The sequence below is a fragment of the Nomascus leucogenys genome, chromosome X (assembly GCF_006542625.1).
Source record: "Nomascus leucogenys isolate Asia chromosome X, Asia_NLE_v1, whole genome shotgun sequence".
Classification (NCBI taxonomy): domain Eukaryota; kingdom Metazoa; phylum Chordata; class Mammalia; order Primates; family Hylobatidae; genus Nomascus; species Nomascus leucogenys.
Genome location: NC_044406.1, coordinates 93,476,268 through 93,499,948, shown reverse-complemented (window position 1 = coordinate 93,499,948; position 23,681 = coordinate 93,476,268). Strand labels below are relative to the sequence as shown.

Here is a 23,681-nt window from a genome sequence, read left to right as displayed (position 1 = left end):
GAGTGCATTAAAAGTGAAAACAAGTTTAGAGGGAGGAAGGAGTTGGGAGGCCATGTATGAGCAAAGGGCTCTTGGCAAGCTGTTTTGAGAATAGTGCCTCAAAGCCATGTGGATTAAAAAAAAAATGGGGTGGGGCACACGCAGATGCCAAGCCAAGGAACTCTGCCCTAGAGGAGCGTCTCTGGGGTTACCTTCCAAGATGTGAGCCATCTCGAGTGAGGCAGGCGTGTGCTCCAAGCAGGGATTTTTCTTGTGAATGAGAAAAGGGGCAATCTGGGATTCTCTTCTACTAAATGGCAGTAAGTAGTCCCAAGGCAGCTAGCTGGACAGTTTGGAAAGAGATAATCCTTTCAGAGTCCAGACTGCAATGTATCTTTGGGAAAAGCCATCGCAATTTGAATGTGTACTAAGGGAGGTAATTTCTTCTTCTCTTCCTGCAGAAAGATCAGTAAATGTAGCAAACGTTGAGAGATATCTTCCTTTCTTTTTACCTTTCCTTCCCCTTTTTAATTCCTTCCCCATCAAACCACATTATTTTCCAATACCCTTAAAGGTTACAGTGTGGCAAAGGCTATCCAGAACTGGATGGCTTTTCTACCTGTTTACTCTGCAATTTCATCCAGGTATACCCACATGCTCCCTGTTACAGGATCAGGGCCACTTTTGGCTTACAGCAGGGCATTTAGAGAGCTCCTGCTTTAGTAAATAAACATTTCACCGATTATGTAAATATTTTTTCTAATTAAATTACTTATGTGATCTAAATTTTTGGCTTGATCATAACTTATTTCGCACCTTTGCAAATAAAAGTATTTTCCTAGAAGCACCTTAAAAAAATAGAGCGTGCCACTCTATTCAATTTCAGTATAAATTGCTTGGGGAAGGACTGGGATTGCACACTGTCTGCATTGCTGGTACTGTACTGGTGCTGTACTGGTACTGTATATGTATTATGTCATTTAATTTTCATTAATAAGCTTGCACATTTTTACATGCTTACTTTATGAGTGAAGGAAAGGAGGCTCAGAGAAGTAACTTGCTTAAGGTCATATAGCTAAATAAACAGCAAAGCTGGAATTTGAACCCAGATTTGTCTGATTACAAACCATGACACTATACTGCTTATGCATATGGTCCATAGTTACCTCAAATACAATATGTTCAAAGCCAAACTTATTTTTCCAATATTCCCCCGGTTGATGTTTCTCCTACTAGCTTTCCTAGTTCAAAGGCCACTGTTTACAAGACACTGAAGGTAAGAACTTGGTCTGTCAGTCCATTGGTTGATCAGTCTCTCTCTCTCTCTGTCTGTGACACACACACACACACACACACACACACACACACACTCCTCTACTTCTTTTTCAAAAGTCCACCCCATCTGCCTATTATGGCTTTAGATTAGCCTCACAACACTTTCCTTCCATATGATAATACAGCTTCCCAACTCATCTGTCTGCTTCCATTCTTGTTTTCTGACTTATCCAAGCCACATATTGACAGACCCAATAATACACCACGTAGAGATAAATAATACCTCATTTTTCTGAAGGTCAGTCTTCCAGCTGACTCAGCCTTCTAAGAGCCTCAAACACCTATAAGAAAAGGTATTTGGAAACCCCAAATATCAATTCCAAACCCTGTGCTATGGAAAGACTGAGGCTGTCACTCAGGATTTTACTAGCTTTTTTGAAAGGAATGTCACTTGCTTAGGTTATACTTTTTTGCAGTCTGCAGCTAGTTTAGAAGCAGTAAGATTCAAAACAGGTGGACTACTGCCGGAGGAGAGCCATTTAAAGCTTTGCTACTGAAAGTGTGGACCCCAGACCATCAACATTTGCATCACCCTGGAGCTTGCTAGAAATTCCGAATCTCATACTTCCTTCTACACCTGCTGAACTGGAATGTGCATTTTAACAAGATCCCCAAGTAACTTGTAGGCACATTAACGTTTTAGTTGCACTGAGTTAAAGCAAATTAGATATTTGAAAATCAAACTCTACAACAAATTGGGGTACTCATGTTTCCATTAAGACCCACATAGATATCTTCTTAAAAAATAGGCTATTAATGAGTTTTAGATCACTGAATTGCTTTTTGAAAAGGTTTATAACAGGGGCCGGGTGCGGTGGCTCACGCCTGTAATCCCAGCATTTTGGGAGGCTGAAAAGTGGGTGGATTGCTTGAGCTCAGGAGTTTGAGACCAATCTGGGGAACATGCCAGGGGAACATGCCAAGGGAACATGCCTGTCTCTACAAAAAGTACAAAAATTAGCCTGACATGGTGGTGTGTGCTTGTAGTCCCAGCTACTCGCTAGGCTGAGGTGGAAGGATTACTTGAGCCTGGGAGGCAGAGGTTGCAGTGAGCCGAGATTGTGCCACTGCACTCCAGCCTGGGTGACAGAGTGAGACGCTGTCCCCCCCCTAAAAAAAAAATGTTTATAACAGCACATGACCATTTAGTTTTCTAAGGTCGTGGTTTAGATGTGGGATATCAGTTGGTATTATAACTAGAAGGGGAAATTGCCACTAACCTTCCATGCTAAATCCTATTTATCTATACTATTCTCTTAACCATCAATGTCTAGGTATGCCTATTAGCGTCCCACATTCATGAGACTGTTCATGTAGAAAAAGGTTGAGAACTAGTGGATAGTGTTTCTCAAACATTTCACATTAGCTCTGATGGTAGAGGATAATGAACATTTATCTCTGGAAGTCAAAGTGCCCATCATAATAATGAATTTAAGTCTCGTGTAGTATATTTGTTTAAATTTTATGTTGTCCAATGTTTAAAAATAAAAAATTAACTCCAAACAAAAGCAATGAACAAGGTAAATAACTCAAAATTTGTTACAGCCTAAGGTGATAACATTTTTCCAGACATTATAGAACTTAAATAAAATGTTTCATAAGTGAACAGAAACTAGATGTAGATGGGGGAAGGAATCTTCCTAGCATTCCAATTGTATCTCTAAATATATTTTTACTGATTGACTTGGGAATCATGTATATTCTTATTTATAAGATAACCCAAGCTGGATTCCATTAAACTTACAAATAAACTGTGAAAACCCTTCTTAAGTTGGAGACTCCATAGACATATAAATATTACTGCCACTGTTAAAAAACACCAGCTTATATTTTTACTACGATGTGAGAATGTAGCATAGTCTGATGCTCAAGCTAAAGAATGTCAAACGATAATAGCAGGAAGAAAATTCACAAGTGTTACGGAATTTCTCTCCCTGGTTTATAACCAAAAGAATCTAAAACATATATCTACACAAATACTTATATGTGAATGTGCATAGCAGAATTATCCATAATGGCCAAAAAGTTAGAATAGTCCAAAGGTTCATTAACTGTTGAATGGATAGCCACACGTGGTATATCCATACAATAGAATATTGCTCAGCAAGGAAAATGAATGAAATACTGTTATATGCTACAACATGGAGGAACCTTGAAAACATTATGCTAAGGGGAAGAAGCCAGTCACAAAAGGCCTATAATATATGATTCCATTTATATGAAATGTCCACAATAGACAAATCTATAGAAACAGAAAGCAGATTGGTGATGGTGTGGGGCTGGGAATGGGAGGGGGAACTGACTGTTAATGGGCATGAGGGAATGTTTTGGGGTGACGGAGTGTTTTAAAACTGGATTGTGGTAATAGTTGTACATATTTACACATTTGCTAAACATATTCCAATGATATATTTACAATGGGTAAGTTATACTTCAGTACAGCCGTTAAAAATTAAAAAACACTTAAAAATGCCCCCAAAGAAGTCCCACAAAACTTGAAAAAAGGTTAACTATCTAAGAATATAGGCATCACACATCCACCCCCATCCCAAGCATATCGTCACATAAGACACATGTACCTGGTTTGATAATCACAGTGCTGAGGCATTCCAACCATCTGTGTATTCTTAACATGCTTGACAAAAGAAAGATGCACTTAACTTATTAACAGCATCCTGACAATCACACTGACAAACAGAAGGCTGAAGAAAAGCTTTAAAGTAATAAAAGTTCCTATGTCATGTATAGCATGAAGATGGACTGGCATCAAGGTCTATTTTAATGTTATATTATTACTGGTCAAACCCCTTTTACCTTGCTGACATTTAACAATAATTCATGGTAAGTTGAATGATACTACAATGGCATCCATTCCTCTCTATGTAATATGTAAATATATCATACTAATGTTTTAGTGTTTATTGATCAACTATATAAATGACCATTTATATCCAACCATTTTCTTATCTCCCAAATCCAGACATATTATATGAGAAAAATTAGTGTATGGACAGTGATAAGGTTTGGATATTTGTCCCTTCCAAATCTCATGTTGAAATGTGATTCTCAATGTTGGGGGTGAGGCCTGGTGGGGGTGATTGGATCATGAGGGTGGATCCCTCATGAATGATTTAGCATCATCCCCTTGGTGATAAGTGAGTTCTCACTCAGTTCATGCAAGATATGCTTGTTTTAGAGTCTGGGACCTCTTGCTTCTCTCTCTCTTCCTCCTGCTCTTGCCATGTGATGTGTTTCCACTTAGCCTTCCATCATGATTGTAAACTTCCTGAGGCCCTTACCGGAAGTGAAGCAGATGTTGGCCCCATGCTTACTATACAGCTTATAAAACCATGAGCCAATTAATCCTGTTTTCTTTATATATTACCCAGTCTCAGGTATTCCTTTATAGTGACACAAGAAACATCCTAATACAGATAGTTAAACTAACACCAGACACAAACTTTTATTGGAATATTTTATTTACATTTTATATTTAAAGAGAATCAATACAAATTGGGACATATTTACAGCATTTCAAATCAGCGTACAAGAATGCAATGGTTTCATCCATTCAGCAAACAAAAATACATGTCTGTTTTATTTTTGCCTAAATTCTGCTATAAGTTGAACAAAATTCTAAAACAAAAGATAAGCCACACGGAGTACAAATAAAGTGCATTTTTAAATAGCTCTATTTAACTTTGGTGGATGAAGCTTCAAACTTTATATTAAGGCACCTGGAATTCTCCCCCCCTTCTTTTTCAAACACCAGGAAAATGCATTCACAAAATTTATAGTTACATGGACAGAATTTTAGTTTATCTAATGTAATTTCAGCCCATTTAGGTCAAACATAAATTCAATTTTCAAAGTAACATTGTTTGGAAAACATTTTCAACAGACTAATTTTACAGAACTTTTTTTTCTGTAGACTAATTCATGCACGAAGATCAATGACCAATATTAGTGTTACTTACTCTGTCATTACCATTTTCAAACAGTATGATGATTCATATACTGAGCTTTTGAAAAATCCCACAAGTTTGAGAAATAGTTACACAGTATTTTTGTAAGGAATTTTTTGTCTAATCTTGTGTCAAGTTGATGTCACTAATATACCAATCAATTAAGTCCATAATCTCTGATAAACTATGGTTGACACTCACATGAAGTACATTTAGCCTAATTTAAAAACAAGAAAAAGTTAAAATGAATATTTTGCTTTAATCTTTTCTATTAACTTAAAGCAGCTTAAATAGACATTTCAAGAAGTACTAGTCTAAGTTTGCATTGCTTTTAACATTACAATTCCAGATCAATATAAGCACCTGGAGAAAAACCCTGACACATATAGCCCAAGCTAAAGTAGTAGTATTTTTCATTAAGATATATCATAAAATAAAGTGATTACAGCTACTCCACATTTTAAAAGCAACATGTTTTTATAAGAAAATTGTTATAAATGAAAAACGTGACTTCTTGAAGACAGTTTTGAATGTCTAAAAATGTTGCTATCACCTACTGAGAGGAAACTTGCCTATGAAAAATATTATAATGAGTTTGTGGAAAAAAGTTAACAGGTTAAATATTTTAAGCCATTTAACTATAGCATAGTATTAGTCATCTGAGCACTTTCAGTATCACTCTTATTTTATTAAATTTATCCAGTTTATTAATAGAAACTAGGCCCTGATTGGCAGTTCTGTTATTACTAATGGTTCAAGTTTTCTATTGACACAGATTTTAAGATTTAATTTCTCGAACAGCAGTCTCTTGATCAGGAGTTTCGTCTTCTTCAAAGGTTGGGTTGTCAACATGAGGAATAACATCCACTGCCACAGAATTTGCTTCATGGTTTACCAGCTGTAGATTTTCATCTTTAAAAAGAAATAGCAATTTTAGGATGATTTTGCTCCTCTCTTCTTTTAAGACAAAATTCATCATTTACTTCCAAGAAGTCTTTCTTATTTAATTTCAACATACACTGATTATCATACTCATTCCCTGCACCTTTAATAATTATATGATTTATGCTATATCTTACATAAAGCACATATGGCATTATTATATTGATTTATAATTGCTCCTTTTTTGATTCACGTACATGTGCTTATTTCTACCTAGATTATAGCCTCCTTAAGAGCAAAAATTATGTCTTCTACTTCTTCCTTACCTTAAATATAACAAGCTGTTAAATCTGGCTATACATTTCAATCACCTGGGCACTTAAAAAATTACCAATGCTTCTTCATACACATAAATATAGATAGATAAATTAAAAAAATCAACCAGGAAGTTGGAAGGATGCCCAAAATTGAATACAAACAGTAATAAATGAACTTAATTGTATTATAAATGAAATACATAACTATGTGAAGAGAATGGGGAAGAAAACAACTAAACTTAAATAACTTTGGAAAACAGTATTTTGACTCTAACCTGTAAGGTTAAAAACAAAAAGAACTGTACACTAGTTACTGACATTGTTTTACACAGGCGTATGTGTTAGCAATGCTGAAACTATTTTATGTATATTCTATAATTGAACAAATAGGTAAAAATACTGTGGATAAAAAGAGTCTTTCTCCTTTCACTGTCAGAGAAAGGAGTTACAAATAAATAAAGGAGGAGGCTAGAATGAACCCTGTGGTGTTGGATTGGAATCAGATGTATTAGTAGAGTCATTGTTTTTCAGATAGATAGATAAAATGACAGCTAGAGAAATAACATATATGTATGTGTATATTTGTGAGAGTAAATACATATATTTTCTAGTCTTGTTCACTAAAAGGGCTAATAGCAATGACACCCTGGTAGCAATAAACATGCCTGTTGCTCAGATCCTGGTTTTGAAATACCATTCTCCAGTAAAAGGCCTCCTGAAGAAGTGGCTGATTCTAGGGCTAGGAGAGGGAAAATACAAGGTTAAGCTAGATTTTAGCCTAGGGGCCAGCAAACTCCAGCCTACAAACCATAGCTAAAAGTGCTTATCATGGTTGTAAAAGGTTGTAAAACAAACCAACAAAAACAAAAAAAATAAGAGTATGAAAATGGAGACTTAAGGCCTTCAAAGCCTAACATACTTACTATGTGGCCCCTTACAGAAAAAGTTGGCTAATCCCAGACCTAGAACACTTTGTGTTACCAGAAAGTAAGAAAGTTGAAAGAACACAGAAACCAACTTGAACAAGTTCCCAATGACCAAATCTAGGATGATATGGGCAAGGGATAAACGATGAGAATGATACAATGATACCAAATCTAGGATGATATGAGCAAGGGATAAACGATGAGAATGATGAGAATGATACATGATAAAGGATGAGAATGATACTATAGAATGAAAGAAACATCTAGGATCCTATAGTATAATAAATAAATAAATGGAGGAGAAGGAAGAGCTCTTCCTTATATTAGAAGTTTAATCAATAAATGTACAAAGAATGATGCAAACAGAAAATCACCATTTGGTAAATACTTCAGCAATAATTACTGCAAGCAAGAAGCAGCAGTGATTGCTAAAAGTAGTGGGTAGAAGTATGATGAGTACCAGGACATTTGTGTAGTCTCCAAGTATCTCTCTATATTTAATAATTATAAAGGGAAAAATAGTAACTTTAAAGGGAGAAACCTGGCAGACACCACCTCAACCAAGTGGGCAAAGTTTGAATCATCAGTAATAAGACACCAACATCACGTGCTTCCTGGTATGATATGGGGGCACTGAAAGGGGCACAACATCACTTCTGTAGTATTCTTGACAAAAATGGACAATAAATTTAATCACTCAGAAACAGCAGACTAGCTCAAATTGAGGGACACTCTAGAAAATAACTGACCAGTAATCTTCAGAAGTGTCAAGGTCATGAAAGACAAAGACTGAAGAAGTGTCACAGATTGGAGACTAAGGATGCGTGACAATTAAATGCAATGTGGGATCCTGGGACAGAAAAAGGACATTAGTGGGCCAGTTGTTGAAATTTGAGTCAAGTTTATAGTTTTGATAATAACATTTTATCAGCAAATTTCCTGGTTTTGATAATTGTATATGGTTATATGTTAACATCTGGAGAAGCTGGGTGAACAGTATATAGGCATTCTTTGTATTATTTTTGAAACGCTTTTGTCAGTCTGAAATCATTTCAAATTAAAATAAAAAATACCTGTGCCCGGGCCCTGCACCTCATGTTAAATCACAGTTGCTCTGAGGTACAGCCCAAACATCAGCAAAGTTTAAAATCTCTCCAGGTGATTTTTACGTGCAGCCAGGATTGGCAGTAGGGCTCTTATTCAGTGGTTCTCAAAATGTGGTCCCTGGACTAGTAGCATCAGTATCACCTGTGAACCTGTTAGAAATGAAAATTCCTAGGCATCACCCAAGACTCACTGAGTCAGAAACTGTGGTGGTGACCTCTCTATTTTAATAAGCCCTCCAAGTGACTCAATGAATACTTAAGTTTGAAAACCAGTGCTCTAATAGAACTTAGCCCAATGATGTGACACACAAGATGAACTATGTGTATTTACAAAGTTATGCAAATCAACTATCACCATAAGAATCAATGGCTAATATGCAAGATTCTTAAACTAGTAATATGTAATCCCAAACAAAATTAAATCTGGTTTAAGTGGTAATTCATTCAACACAAATTTGAGTATCTACTATGTGCTGGGTGCTGGATAGACAACAGTGAATATAAGACACTGTTCTTACCCAAAGGAACTTTAAAAGTTTTAATACAATTCAGTGTAGTAAGTGCCATGATCGAAGTTCTATGGAAGCCAACAGTAGGGCCATCACATCTAGTCAAGAGAGGCTTCTCAAAGAGGTGTTAGTTTTAAAGGAGAAACAGGAGTTATACTGGGCTCCCCTAATTTCTTGGGTAAGGAAGAATGGAAGGCATAGGCAAAGAGAAGATAGTGGCTCAAACTATGACTGTGGAGTTAAGGTTGGAAATTAGGCGACAGAGTTGAGAACACAGAAGGGGAAGTGGGAAGAATTTGGGATGTCCCTAGTTTCTGGTTTGGGGTGCTTGGGTGAGTATTACTATCATCCAAATTAAGAATACAGGAGGAGAAACATGGATCATTATTTCATTTGCTTTTCAAATCTCTGCAAAATCTGTTGTGCTTACCTTTTTCCCCCACCCCACCTCTACCCACAGAGGAGCAGAATACAAAAAGAGTAGATTGGAATGTTGTTTTTTAAAAGACTAGAAATAAATTATCTCATACACTCTCTTTTATCTTTACTGAATTCTATTACCACACAATTATGAGAGTACAAGATCATCCAGGGCAATCAGACAATGATTCTCTATTACAGGTAGAATAATCCACAGATTATTAAGATACTTATAACTAGTTTATATTCAAGGGAATGTCTGAAGATTAGATGCAAGAAATACAAAGTTTGCCTTTGTGTGGTTATATTCATTGTGATATCTTCAGAAGTGGTATCTATGGCACTGTTAAGCCTATAGAGGACAAAGGTTTATATCATAGGAAGCTGAAAGTTTCATAAGTCATCTTGACAATCAGTTTTTGTTTTACTTTTATACTAGAATTAAATTATCTCAAAATGAGGATTGAGAGAAGACTTTCAAACCAATAAAAACATGGAAAAGATTGAGGTTAAAGAAAGGGAAAATAATTTTTATAGGGGTTTTATCTTTATAGGGAAAAACAGAACTCCCTAAAATTTCTCATTTGGCATAAAATTACTAAGTTGCAATACAAATTCACATGAATTTTGAAAATGATATATTCAATTTTAGTTTCTAACAGTTTGTTCATTTCACGGTAAATACTCAACAGGTGGCAGCACATACCATTCTTAAACAGTTTCCTATTTGCAAAACATGGGTTCCGGAGAAGCTGGGTATAAATCAACCTTTTGTAAGTTGAATTCTGTTTTATCATTTCAGAACTCCTTTATTTTAATTTCTGCTTTATCTGCAATAAACAATGGCTTCTAAAGTTTCTCCTTACCCTCTGTAAGTAGTTAATAAGCCAAGATTTAAATGCATCAGAGAGAAGCTTTCCAATAAATCTTTCTTTTGTAAATAATCCCCACTCTGATGCATTTTATCTATTTCAAATACATTTGAATATATGTATGTTAAGGTAGGGGTGCATCCTACATAGCATTATTTTAAGTAGAGAAAATCTGGATCATGATAATGGCTGAATGGAACAAACGCTAAAAAGCAAGAGTACTATACAGGCATATGATCTACAATGGATCGTAGGGCACTCATTAACCTTTAGTATGATGCTTACTTGTTGACTGCACGTGTTCCTCCAGAGGCGGTTCATCTGCTCCCTGTACTGAAGCATATCCAGATGATGCGGTTTCGCTGCGATTATCCTCTTCATGGGAGGAGGCACTATTAGATATTTCATTGGATACAGGGACTTGTAAAGACACCGATCCATCTTCAACATCCACCTTTAAAGAACATTTTAACAAATTAAAAGCCTCTCAGTGTACATGCTTTTCCTCTACATATCACTTCAAAGTTTCTTTATAGGTGACTTATTGGAGCAATATTTCTTAACCTTTTAAATCTATGATCCCTTTTGATTATCACAAGTCTCTTGTTAGCCCCAGTCAAAAGAGAGTAACTGGGTCCACCAATGGGGTGAAAGATGCTATAGGCAGAGTGCACTCTCATCTGGTATGTTCATTTGGGTGATACCAGCACTTCATAAAATAATGCTGGGTACAATTTAGGCCCTAACAAAAAATCATGCTGTCCCCTATGGAACTTGAGAATCATTGTCATCTATGTATCTTCCCAAGTCAAGATTTGAGCTTGATTTTATGCTGTATCTTGAAAATAGGCCTTTTTTTCATTTACCAAATATAAAATTATAATTTAATATTTATTATGCTTTCTCAAATTAGGTCTGCTTATTTAACTACAAGTTTGGTCACTATGCAATAGTAAAAGATTACAAAAATAGAAAGAGGGATGCCAAGTTGGTGGTTTATATGGTTATCATTTCAAATTCTGACCAAATAATGAGTCTATTTGGAAAGAGGGAGGAAGAAGGAAAATGGAGATGGCCCAAGATGGCACCTCATTGTCTATATGATATAAATATGTCTGGTTTTAGGTATAAACTATAAGTATGGCATATTACATAGCGAAAAAATAAGGATGTTGTTTTGTTATTTTCCCCAAAGCCCAGGCATATATTCTTCATATAAATAACATATTAATGTTTACCTCAATTCCCAAAGCTTTGAGTATGTCACATTTGCACATGGGGCAAGTCCTGTGTTCTAACAGCCATGGGTCAACACATGTCTTATGGAAAATATGGCTAGTACAGGAAAAAAACATAACTATCAGTTGTAAAGTAGCAACATTTTGCCTAATATATATTAACAGATTACTTAGTGTAACTTTATTTAGTCTTTGAACGGATGCCTTTTCTTTTAAACACACTATTCATACAATGAAGGAGTCACAGAAACAAAATTTGGAAATTCCATAATACGGTACTTTTAAATGTAAAAGCGTCATTACTCTAGCTCCAAAAAAAAATATTTTCAGTACTCATTTGAAAATGGCTAGGATGCTACCTGACCTAAGACTTTGTTCATTATTTCAAATCTTAAACAGTTGTAATTCCCTAACTGATAAATGGTACAGTCATTCTCAATAATATAGTCCAATATAGTATTGAGTACAACAACACTGTACTGATGCTTTAGGCAATGTGATATGTTCCAAGAGCATCACTATTGTATTAAATAGCTAAGAGAAGTAGTCTTAAGAACAACATTCAGGAGAGGGATAATTTAAAAAACTAAGGAATGAACACTTCCAAATAGATGCTCATAAGTTGATTTAACTTTATTATTTTCTCAAAGGATTAGAATAAATTTAAAATTAATCCAGTACTAACCTTATATTTATATGTATATTTATATTATATTATGTATATATGTATATTATAAATTTATGTGTATATAGGTACATTATATATAATGTATAGTATATATTATATACAGTATATATGATGCATAGTATATATTATATATAGTATATATAATGTATAATTTATATGATATATAGTATATATTATATACTATATAATGTATATAATGTCTATAACGTATAGTATATAGTATATAATATATAATATATACTGTATACTATATATTATATATTGTATATAATATATACTATATATTTATATAATATATATTATTATATAATTATATAATATATATTATATAATATATATTATTATATAATTATATAATATATATTATATAATAAATATTATCTATATAATATAATAATAATATATATAAATTATATAATATATAAATATATACGATATATTTATATAATATATATTATATACTGTATACTATACAGTATATAATATATATTATATACTATATACTATACGTTATAGACATTATATACATAATATAGTATATAATATATACTATATATCATATAAATTATACATTATATATACTATATATAATATATACTATGCATCATATATACTGTATATAATATATACTATACATTATATATAATGTACCTATATACACATAAATTTATAATATACATATATACATAATATAATATAAATATACATACTATATATTATATATAATATATAATATATAGTATATACTATATAATATATAATATATAGTATACAGTATATATTATATACTATATACTAAATATTATATACTATATACTATATATTATATACTATATACTATATATTATATACTATATATTATATACATTATATACATTATATAGTATATAATATATAGCATATATTATATACATTATATACTATATAATATATAGTATATATTATATACATTATATAATATATATAATATATAGTATATATTACATACAGTATATACTATATATAATATATAGTATATATTATATACATTATACATTATATACATTATATATAATATATAATATATAAAATTATATATTGTATTATATATTATAATATTATACATTATAATATTATATATAGTATTGAGTACAACAATACCATAAAGATGCTTTAGGTAATCTTTACAAGATTTACCGTAAAGATGCTTTAGGCAGTCTTCACAAGAGCATCACCATTGTATTAAACAGCTAAGAGAAGTAGTGTTAAGAACAACCTTCAGGAGAGGGATAATTTAAAAAACTAAGGAATGAACACTTCCAAATAGATGCTCATAAGTTGACTTCATTTTATTTTTTTCTCGATGGATTAGAATAAATTTAAAATTAATCCAGTACTATCCTTATATTTATATGTGTAATTATATATAATATTATATATTATATATGTGTAACTATTTATAATATTATTTATTATAATATCTATAGTATTTATTATATATAATGTATAATGTATATAATATATACTATATATTATATATAGTGTATAATGTACATATATACACATAAATATATAATATACATATATACATAATATAATATAAATAAACCTATAAATATAAGGATAGTACTGGATTAATTTTAAATTTATTCTAATCCATCGAGAAAAAAATAAAATGAAATGAAGTTATGAGCATCTATATGGAAGTGTTCATTCCTTAGTTGGAATTTATATATATGTATTATATATATATACAATTTACATATATGTATAATATATACACAATTTATATATGTATTATATATAATATACAGTATATAGTATATACAGTATATAGTATATAATATATATACTATTATATAGTATATACTATTATATATAGTATATAGTATATACTATTATATATATTATATATATAGTATAATATATATTATATATTATATATTATATATTACATTATATATATTATATAATATATACTATTATATATAGTATATAGTATATATGCACTATATATAGTATATATACTATATATAGTATATATACTATATATAGTGCATATATACTATATACTATATATAATATATAGTATATACTATATAATTTATAATAGAGTATATATAATATGATATATAATATGTAGTATATATACTATATAATATATAATATACAATGTGTTATTATATAATGTATAATATATAATGTATCATATTATATATTATATATAATATAATGTATTATATTATATAATATAATATATATTATATATAATGTATTATATTATATATAATATAATATATATTATATATTATGTATTATATATGATATAATATATAATGTATTATATATCATATATATTATATATAATGTATTATATATGATATAATATATAATGTATTATATATCATATATTATATATAATGTATTATATAAGATATAATATATAATGTATTATATATTATATAAGATATAATATATAATGTATTATATAATGTATTATTATATATTATATATCATATATAATATACATTATATGTAGTATATATAATTATATATTATATTATATAGTATATATATTATATAGTATATTACGCATATTGTATATATTATATTTAAAATGTACTATATATAAAATATATTTATATTTAATTACATATTATATACTTATATATATTATATACTTATTATATACTTAATTATATTATATACTTAATTATATATTATATAATTGTATCTTATATACTTATATACATTTAATTATATATTATATTACATATATAGTATATGTAATATACATAATATACTATATAATATACATATAATATATAATATATATTACGTATACTATATAACATATAGTATATAATTTATATACTATATAATATATTATATATTTTATATAGTATATGTTATATATAGTACATAGTATAAACAATATATATGATATAGTATACACACACTATATATAATATATATGATATAGTATACATATACTATATATAATATATGATACAGTATACATATACTATATATAATATATGATATAGTATACATATACTATATCATAATATATATGATATAGTATACATATACTATATGTATACTATATCATATATATTATGATATAGTATATGTATACTATATCATATATATAGTATATATATACTATATCATATATATAATATATATAGCACAATTTATATATATGTATTATATATATAATATATATAGTTTATATATACTATATATATTATATATATAATACATATATATAAATTGTGCTGGCTCGGTTCTCAGTTTTCTATGGAATTAGTTTAAAACAAATTCAACCAGATTACAATTAGACTTATACCAATTTCAGTGGTATTAAGAAATGAATAAAAGTAAAAATAAACCATTCTATATTTAAATGAAGATAAGTTAAAAATAAACATTTTTTACATTAATTTGGAAATATTCAAAATAGTTTTCTTCCATCACAGTCATTTTTGTGGGTCAGCTATTTTTATGGAAGATATAGAAGAAAATCGAACTTACTTGCAGGTTAAGATGCGTACCAAATCATTTGGTTTATACAATTCAATGCACACAGCACAACTATCTCCATCAGGGCCAATTTCCTACAAGCAAGTAGTTATTGTTACTCTGACAGACAAGAAAAAATACATTAAACTACAGAACAAGATCAGAACATACATGTACTTAACCAGCCTAAATTCCTATAAAAGGAGGAGCATTATATCACTGAATGTTTATGTAACTGTAAAGTTCCCAAAGGTGATTTAAAAGTATCCAGACTTTAAAAAGGTAAAAGAATAAAGTGAAAGAAAAGGGGAACAGAACAAAGAGAAACATGTAGCACTGATTTATTTTTCCTGATTTTAGAATTCATAAAATACCATTTGTATAAGTTCTATAACTTTTCTCATTTAAAAAAAAGTAAGGTATAATTCACATACAGTAAAATTCACCCTTTTAGTGTACAGTTCTGCACGTTTTGAGAAATATATCATCACTTAATCCTTATCACAATCAAGATATAGAATAGTGCTATTACTCCCAACAAACTCCTCCAAACTCTTTGTAGTTAACCTTTCCTCTCATCCCCACCTCCTGGCAACCACTGATCTGTTTTTATAGTTTTGGCTTTCCAAGAATGTCATATAAATGGAATCATGCATTATCTAGCTTTTGAGTCTGGCTTTTTAAACTTAGTATAATGCATTTGAGATTCATCCATACTGCGGTATGTATCAGTGTGTTTCCCATCACACTTTTATTGCTAAATAGTATTCCATGATATGTATGTATCACAGTTTATCCATTCACCAGTTGAATAATATTTGGCTTTTTTCAAGTATTTGACAATTATGAATAAAGCTGCTATGAACAGTTGTGTTTTTATATGAACATAGATTTTTTCTCCCTTTAGGGTAAATATCTAATAGTGAGATTGCTAGGTGCTATGGTAACTGTATTTTTAACTTCATAAGGAACTGCTAAACATTTTCAAATTGGCTATACATTTCAAATGCATACAACTGAAAAATGTATTTTCAGTTGTATGCATTTTAGCCATTCTAATGAATGTGTAATTGTATTTCATTGTGGCTTTAATTTGTATTTCTTTAATTATTAATGATGTTGAATATCTTTTATGTGCTTATTTGTCATTCTTTTTTTTTTTTTGGTGACTTGTCTGTTTTGCTTGCCAGTTTTCTATTAGGTTGTTTGTATTCTTACTGTTAAGTTTTAAGAGTTCTTTATATTCTGGGTACAGCCCTTTAACAGACATATAATTTGCAAATATTTTCTCCCAGTCTGTACCTTATCTTTTCCTTCTTTTAACAGTGCCTTTCAAAGAACAGAAATTCTTAATTTTGACAAGGCCAAATGTATCTTTTTCTTCTTTTTTGGACTTGTTTTTGGAGTTATAGCTAAGAAATATTTGTCACCCAAGTCATGAAAATATTTTTCTTTAAAGTTTTCTTCTAAAAATTTCATAGTTCTAGGTTTTATGTTAAGGTCTATGATCTATTGAAATAATGTTTACATAGGGTAAGAAGAATGGATTTAAGTTCTTTTTTGTCTGTTTGCTTGTTTTTTGCTTAAGGATATCCAATCACTGCATATGGATAGCCAACAACAGGCTATCCTCCTGAAAAGGCTATCCTTTCTTCATTGAATTGCTTTTGCACTTTTATGGAAAATCAATCGACCATATATGTATGGGTTTATTTCTGTACTCTCTCTTCTGTTTCATTGATCTATAAATCTATCCTTTTTCCAATACGACACTATCTTGACTGCTGTGACTTTAAAATAATTCTGCAAATCAGGTAGCATGAATCATCCAAAGTTGTTCTTTATCAAAATTGTTTTGTTTATTCTAGTTATTTTGCATTTTCATCTAAGCTTAGAATCAGCCTGTCAATTTCTATAAAGGATTTACACTAGGATTTTTATTGAAACTGCATCAAATCCATAAATTAGTTTGGTGGGGAACCGACATCTTAACAACAGCAAGTCTTCTGACCCATGAACATGGTATATGTTTCCATTTATTTAGATCTTCTTTGATTTCTCTCTTTCATTAGTGTTTTACAGTTTCATGGCTTTGGTAAGATATAAAATGGTGTATTATTTCTATAAGTTCTATAGCTATTTTTTGAAATACATGTTTTACGCATCAATGGTAGTTTTCAACTGTCCTAAATCTGAAAATGCATATTCAACGAAAGTAACACTAAAGCATTGTATTAGTTTCCTGTAGTTGCTGTAACAAATTATCATAATTCAGTGGCTTAAAACAACACAAGTTTATTCTCTTACTGTTCTGGAAATCAGAAGTCTATAACCAAGGCATTGGCAATACTGTGCTCCTTCTGGAGGCACCAGGGGAGAATCCCTCTCCTTACCTTTCCCAGCTTCTAGAGGCTGTCTGCATCCCTTAGCTCCTAGCCTCTTCCTTGTATCACCCCAACCTCTTGCTTCCATTGTCACATCCCTTACTGTACTGTGGTCAAATCTCCCTCTCTCTCCCTCTTATAAGGACACCGCAATTATATTTTGAATCTACCTGGATAAAACAGGATAATCTCCCCATCTCATGACCCTTAACTTAATCATATCTGCAAAGTCCGTTTTGCCATATAAGGTAATATTCACAGGTTCAAGGGAATAGATATCTTAGATATCTTTGGGAGGCCATTATTCAGCCAACCTCTAGAATAAAATACATATAAAAAGTCAATAAGGTTCATAAATGCCAATAAAAGCATACTTAGGAAGAACATTTAGCCTGAACAATGGCTTGGTAGCACTGCTTTAAAACAAATAGCATTTAAAAGTCATGAATGCACCTTGTCTCCTTGTTTCAGTGTGCGTAGTTGAAGCCTTCCAATAGCTTTTTTAGCATCTGCCTTTAATTGCCTCTGTAAAAAAAAAAACAGCAGGTATTAGAAAAAACTATTTTTTAAAAGAAGTATGATGAAAATTATAGAGAGGATCAATAAATATTTATCAGGTAAAAGTCAATGTACAAATGAATTTTAAAAGATAAAACTTAATTAGCCATAATAAATGTCCCATTTACCTGATATAAGGCAGGATTTTCCAAGTTACTGAGACTTTTCACTTATGTTTCCCTACTTTCTTAAACAATACTGTTGGGACCATCATGGTAAAAATACATTTCCTCCCACCCCTAATGGATTCAAATACTATGAATTTTCAAAGCAATCTTCCTATTTGCAAGCTCAGAGGACATTAACATGCATTTTTTTCCAATTTCCTTTTTGAATCATGTCTTGTTTGGTGGAAAGTGCATAGGATTTGGATTCCAATGGTTCGAAATCTGACTTTGTCATTTACTTAATGAATAACCCTGCATGAGTCATTTAATTCTTTGAGCTTGTTTACTTATCTATAAAATGAGGGTAGTACCAATCTTTATACTGTTTGGTATTAAGAAAAATATTGGTGCTTATAACCACAATTGCTTAATGAAGAAGACTGATTCTGAGAGTGGTCGCCTTTTATTGTTTCACTGAGCATATATCTAGATGTGTCTGGATATGCAAAAGTAAGCCACAGGCTCATTTATGGAATAAGAACTAAAACATGATGCATAATTGAGTCAGAAGTGAAGTTGGGGTGTGGGAAGAATCTACCAGGCGAGGGAAAGACTATAAAGAGAGTCTACATAGTTCAATAACACATTGTCCCTCTATGTATGGTGAACCAGCCAGAGGAAAAAATCCCAGGTGATATTTGTTAAGATAGTTGTCAATTTGAAGTTACTGGTGATGCTGCAAATACTTCATTCCCCTTCACTAAAGTGTACTACACCACGAATGCCTCAAGTGAATATAATATACATATGAATTGAAGTAGAGGCTAAGTATGACACTTGGTAGATGCTGTGTTGAAATGGTGAATATTTGTCCTCTCCAAATCTCATTGAAGTGCGACCCCCAATGTTGGAGGTGGGGTGTGGTGGGAGGTATTTGGGTCATGGAGGAGGATCCCTCATGAAGGGCTTAGTGCCGTCCTTATGGTAATGAGTGAGTTCTCAGTTCACGCTGGTTGTTTAAAAGAGCCTGGCACCTACTCCCTCTCTCTCGCTGCCTCTCACCCTGTGACACGCGTGCTCCCCCTTTCCTTTCTGCCATGATAGGTAGCTTCCTGAAGCTTTCACCAGAAGCAGAGGTTGGCACCAAGCTTCTTGTATAGCCTGCAGAACCATGAGGCAAATCAACCTCTTTTCTTTATAAATTACCCAGCCTCAGGTATTCCTTTACAGCAACACAAACCCAACTACTACATGTGTGGAATATAATGGTAGCATGTGCAGCATGGCAAGATAAGTGATCTTTCTATTTTGAACTGTAAAATGAACAAACTTAGAAATTCGGCAAAAAGTAGGCCCCCAGAACTAGAGATCATTGTGAGAATGTAAGCAGCTTCCTTCCTATATATACCCCCATCACCAGCTGACATTTATGTCACATGAAAATTAGAGATAATATAAGTATTTAGTATAATGTCTGGCATATAGCAGATACTCAATAAAATGTTTATTACATAAAATGTAAACTACCATTCATCAATAAGCATAACAGGTACTTGCCAATATATATTTGCTACAAATGCTACAAATAATTGTAGCAAATGTATTTTGGAAGGTAAGAATCTATAAGCATCAGTATGTGAGGAATCTCCTTGATGCCCAAACCTGTCTCCTATGTAAGATATCATTTTGTGGAAGATATTTAGCTTAAGGCCAAGGATAATATTAGCCAAAGTATTTCTTTGCTGTCACAGGAAAAGCAGAAACCTCTCAGATTATTACCTGACCAGCAAATAATCCTAACAGAAACAGTGAATAGGAAAGCCTAGATCCTAAGAAGGAAAAGAGGTGACAATCAAGGCACTTTCACTCCCATTTTGGGGCATAATTGTGAACTAAAAAAAATTCTATGATGGGACTTAATTTCAGCACAAATATCTTCCCTTCTATTTTGTTACTTGTAAGATAATAATAGAGTGAAAGTGAACAAAGGTACACCTAGGATCTTTAGATTACTGAGCCCGACATCTAATCAGACAGAGAAGAAAACTGATGCTCAAAGAGGAAGAATGTCTTGCTCGAAATATCAGAGCTAGTGTCAGCCCCACTGAAGTCCAGAGTTATATCAAAGTAGCTATCTGTTTTGACTGTAGCATGGAGTAGGAAGCTACTCCTACCATTTTCTTACAATATACAGTTGTTATACAGTTTAAAATATATTTTTTATATCTATTACCTCATTTAATCCTGACAACAACCCCCAGAAGAAGGTAATATCCTCATTTTAGAGATGTTCAAGTGGAGGGTTGAAAAAGTAAAATAACTTATTCAAAAGGGAATGCAGCATCTAAATAATAAAGCTGGTACTGGAACTCTGCTCTTCATATTCCAAGAGTCCATTACAATATAACCATCCATAACTCAGCTGTCTTTTGATGTTTTTCTAGCTCCTGGATTCTAGAGTCTGTCAAGCTGTGGCAATCCTTCCACCTGTATGCCTACAGGGTCCTGGCCCTGGCCCACACACCTGCACTTCACTACTTTCTTTTCACATAGATCATGAGTCAGTTGGACATCGAGATGAGAAAAATGCAAATGAGAAAAAAATAGAGCCAGTAAGAAGAAAGGGGAAAAAATGTAATGTAGTTGACAATGTCTTTCACAATCACTTTGCTCTTTGTCCTTAAAGCAATTCTAATTTAGGTTTAGGCAACAAGCTGTATCACACAGTTGGGGAAAGCTCTCATAAGGAAGTGATACCTCTCCTAGGGTATTTACTTGATTCAGTCTATACAGTCTGATTTCTCATTGCAAAATATTTGATTCAATACAATATAAATGTCTGAATCTCCAGTGCTAGTGTTTATCAATTTATTAGGCATTAATGCCAAATATATAACTTTCTTAATTATAGCCAAGACTATAATGCAAATTAATTTGAAGTGTGGGATCAAAGGGAAACTTTGTATGTAATGTCTGAGTCTATGCCCAGGAGAACAGTAGAACTTTCATTAAGGCTGATGCTAGAAAATGATGGTGGGGGAGAATACAAAAAATAAAAAAAAAAGGGCCAAATCTAAAATGCCAGAAGACACTAGACAAGAGATTTGATTATAAAGGATCTCTAAAAGATTTGCAGCATAGCATAAACTAATGTTCAACAAAGCAGCCTTAGAATAAAAATGTGTTTAAAAGAAAATTTGAATATTTTCAGTAGCTCCTACTGGGCTTATATAAAGAAAAGCTATTTTCTTTAAATATGGATGCAAGACAAGTGATTTTAATAAAAAGCACAAACTGTATTTTTAGAGCTTAAAGGAAAGTCACTCACAAAAAAACTGCCTCAAGATATTCAAGATAGTACTCAAGATATTTCACTGTGACACTGATAGCAAGAGTTCCAAGATGCAAGCCTCCCTCTTAAAAAAACTGAAATATGAGAACACCATTAGGGCCCAGTAGATTATATTCAACACGTGTTTGAACAACATTATGTCAACTTTTGAGTGCCCAAATACACCTCAACATTTAAAGACAATATGCCCCATGTGAACTGTAATTTGTACCTTACTCCTTAAAAAATATGAGATACTTTTCCAATGCCTTGCTACCAGATCAGAGTTTCCTTAGTCTATGAGTTCCAGTAACACATTGTTTCTACCTCTTATCTTGTTCAGTAATTGTATTATTAATGTGCCTTTCTCTCTTGAGTAGCTGGAGGATTGGGCCTTAGTCACTTAGAAAAAAATTCCCCAGTGGCTAGAGTTTGCTCCAAAATTATTTTCTGAATTTAGAAAATAAAACAGACTTTCTTGATTTTCTCATGCAAGACACTTCTCATTTCAATTATTAAAAGTCTCTACTCCATTAAGTTTGGGGAAAGAAAGGTTTACACATTAATTGAGACTTTACCATGTGTCAGGTTGTAAGCTTTTTACATGTGTCATCTTGTTTAATCATTAAAAACATTGTGAAATAGCTATTTTAATATCCAAGTTTTATACAAGAAAAGTAAGGTTCAGAAGTTTGACTAAAGTCCAGACAGCTGGTTAGTTTCAGAGCTGTGATTCAATTCAAGCCCAGGTTCTATCTGGCTTTGAAGCCCATGATCTCTCCACTATTGTACACTGCCTCCATTGTGTAATGGCAAAGAAGCCTTTAAAAGGCTTCACATTCCTTGTGAAGAAGACAAACGAAGGAAATTTAAAAACACCTTCAAAGCCAGCAATTATCCAATCTTAAAATTCTTCCCAAACTGGCTATTTACTGTGATTTGGGGAATTTTAAAAAGCAAGTACATTATGTCAAACGCCTTTTGCCTTTCCCCTCCTCCTCTCTAATCCTAAGAGATACCTGGTCTAAGAATATTTGGCAATAGAACTGAAGACTGATTCAAAGAAGCTGGTTGTTGGCCAATTTTCTTAACAGAAGCTTAATGTGACTATTCTGACTAATCAAAAGCTGCATTCGCTTTAGTTAGCGAAGAATCTCCACGATATGGTTTTTTTTAATTCTGAATGAGAATATATTGGGGTTGATGATAAAATGTCAAACCAATGATCATTCTTTATTACAATGTTCAATTTTGAAATTATGGTGAATGCAAAGATATTCTACTTAGTTCATTGGTGTATTTGTATCCAATTAGGTAAAATATATGTTTCAGTCTGGTGATTTGTCAGCCTGATTTTTGGTCCCAGGGCGTTCAGCTTTTAGCTTAACTGAAACTCACATGAATATATTAAGTATGTAGTCAAACCTAATTACTTGATGGAGGACAGGGTGTGCAAAAAGCAAGAAAGGAGAGAGATATAAGCAAACTAGATTTTTATGTACTTAAGTCACCATATTTTAAAAATAAATATTTTCCTAAAAATTTGGCTAAGAGTTTTAA

The 23,681-nt window shown here is 31.8% G+C and overlaps 1 protein-coding gene across 2 annotated transcripts in view; it reads right to left on the bottom strand.

Annotated features, from left to right (window-relative positions):
* Positions 1-4,752: 4,752 nt before the first annotated feature.
* RNF128 (ring finger protein 128) overlaps positions 4,753-23,681 on the bottom strand; it is a 93,820-nt gene continuing 74,891 nt past the window's right edge. For both annotated transcript variants that reach the window (XM_003262152.2, XM_003262151.4), the window contains exons 3-7: positions 18,579-18,650; positions 15,754-15,836; positions 11,550-11,646; positions 10,597-10,765; positions 4,753-6,191 (exon numbers count right to left, since the gene is read on the bottom strand). In XM_003262152.2, coding sequence (XP_003262200.1) covers positions 6,058-6,191; positions 10,597-10,765; positions 11,550-11,646; positions 15,754-15,836; positions 18,579-18,650 — 555 coding nt within the window. In that variant the 3' untranslated portion in view covers positions 4,753-6,057. The remainder of the gene's footprint in view (positions 6,192-10,596; positions 10,766-11,549; positions 11,647-15,753; positions 15,837-18,578; positions 18,651-23,681) is intronic.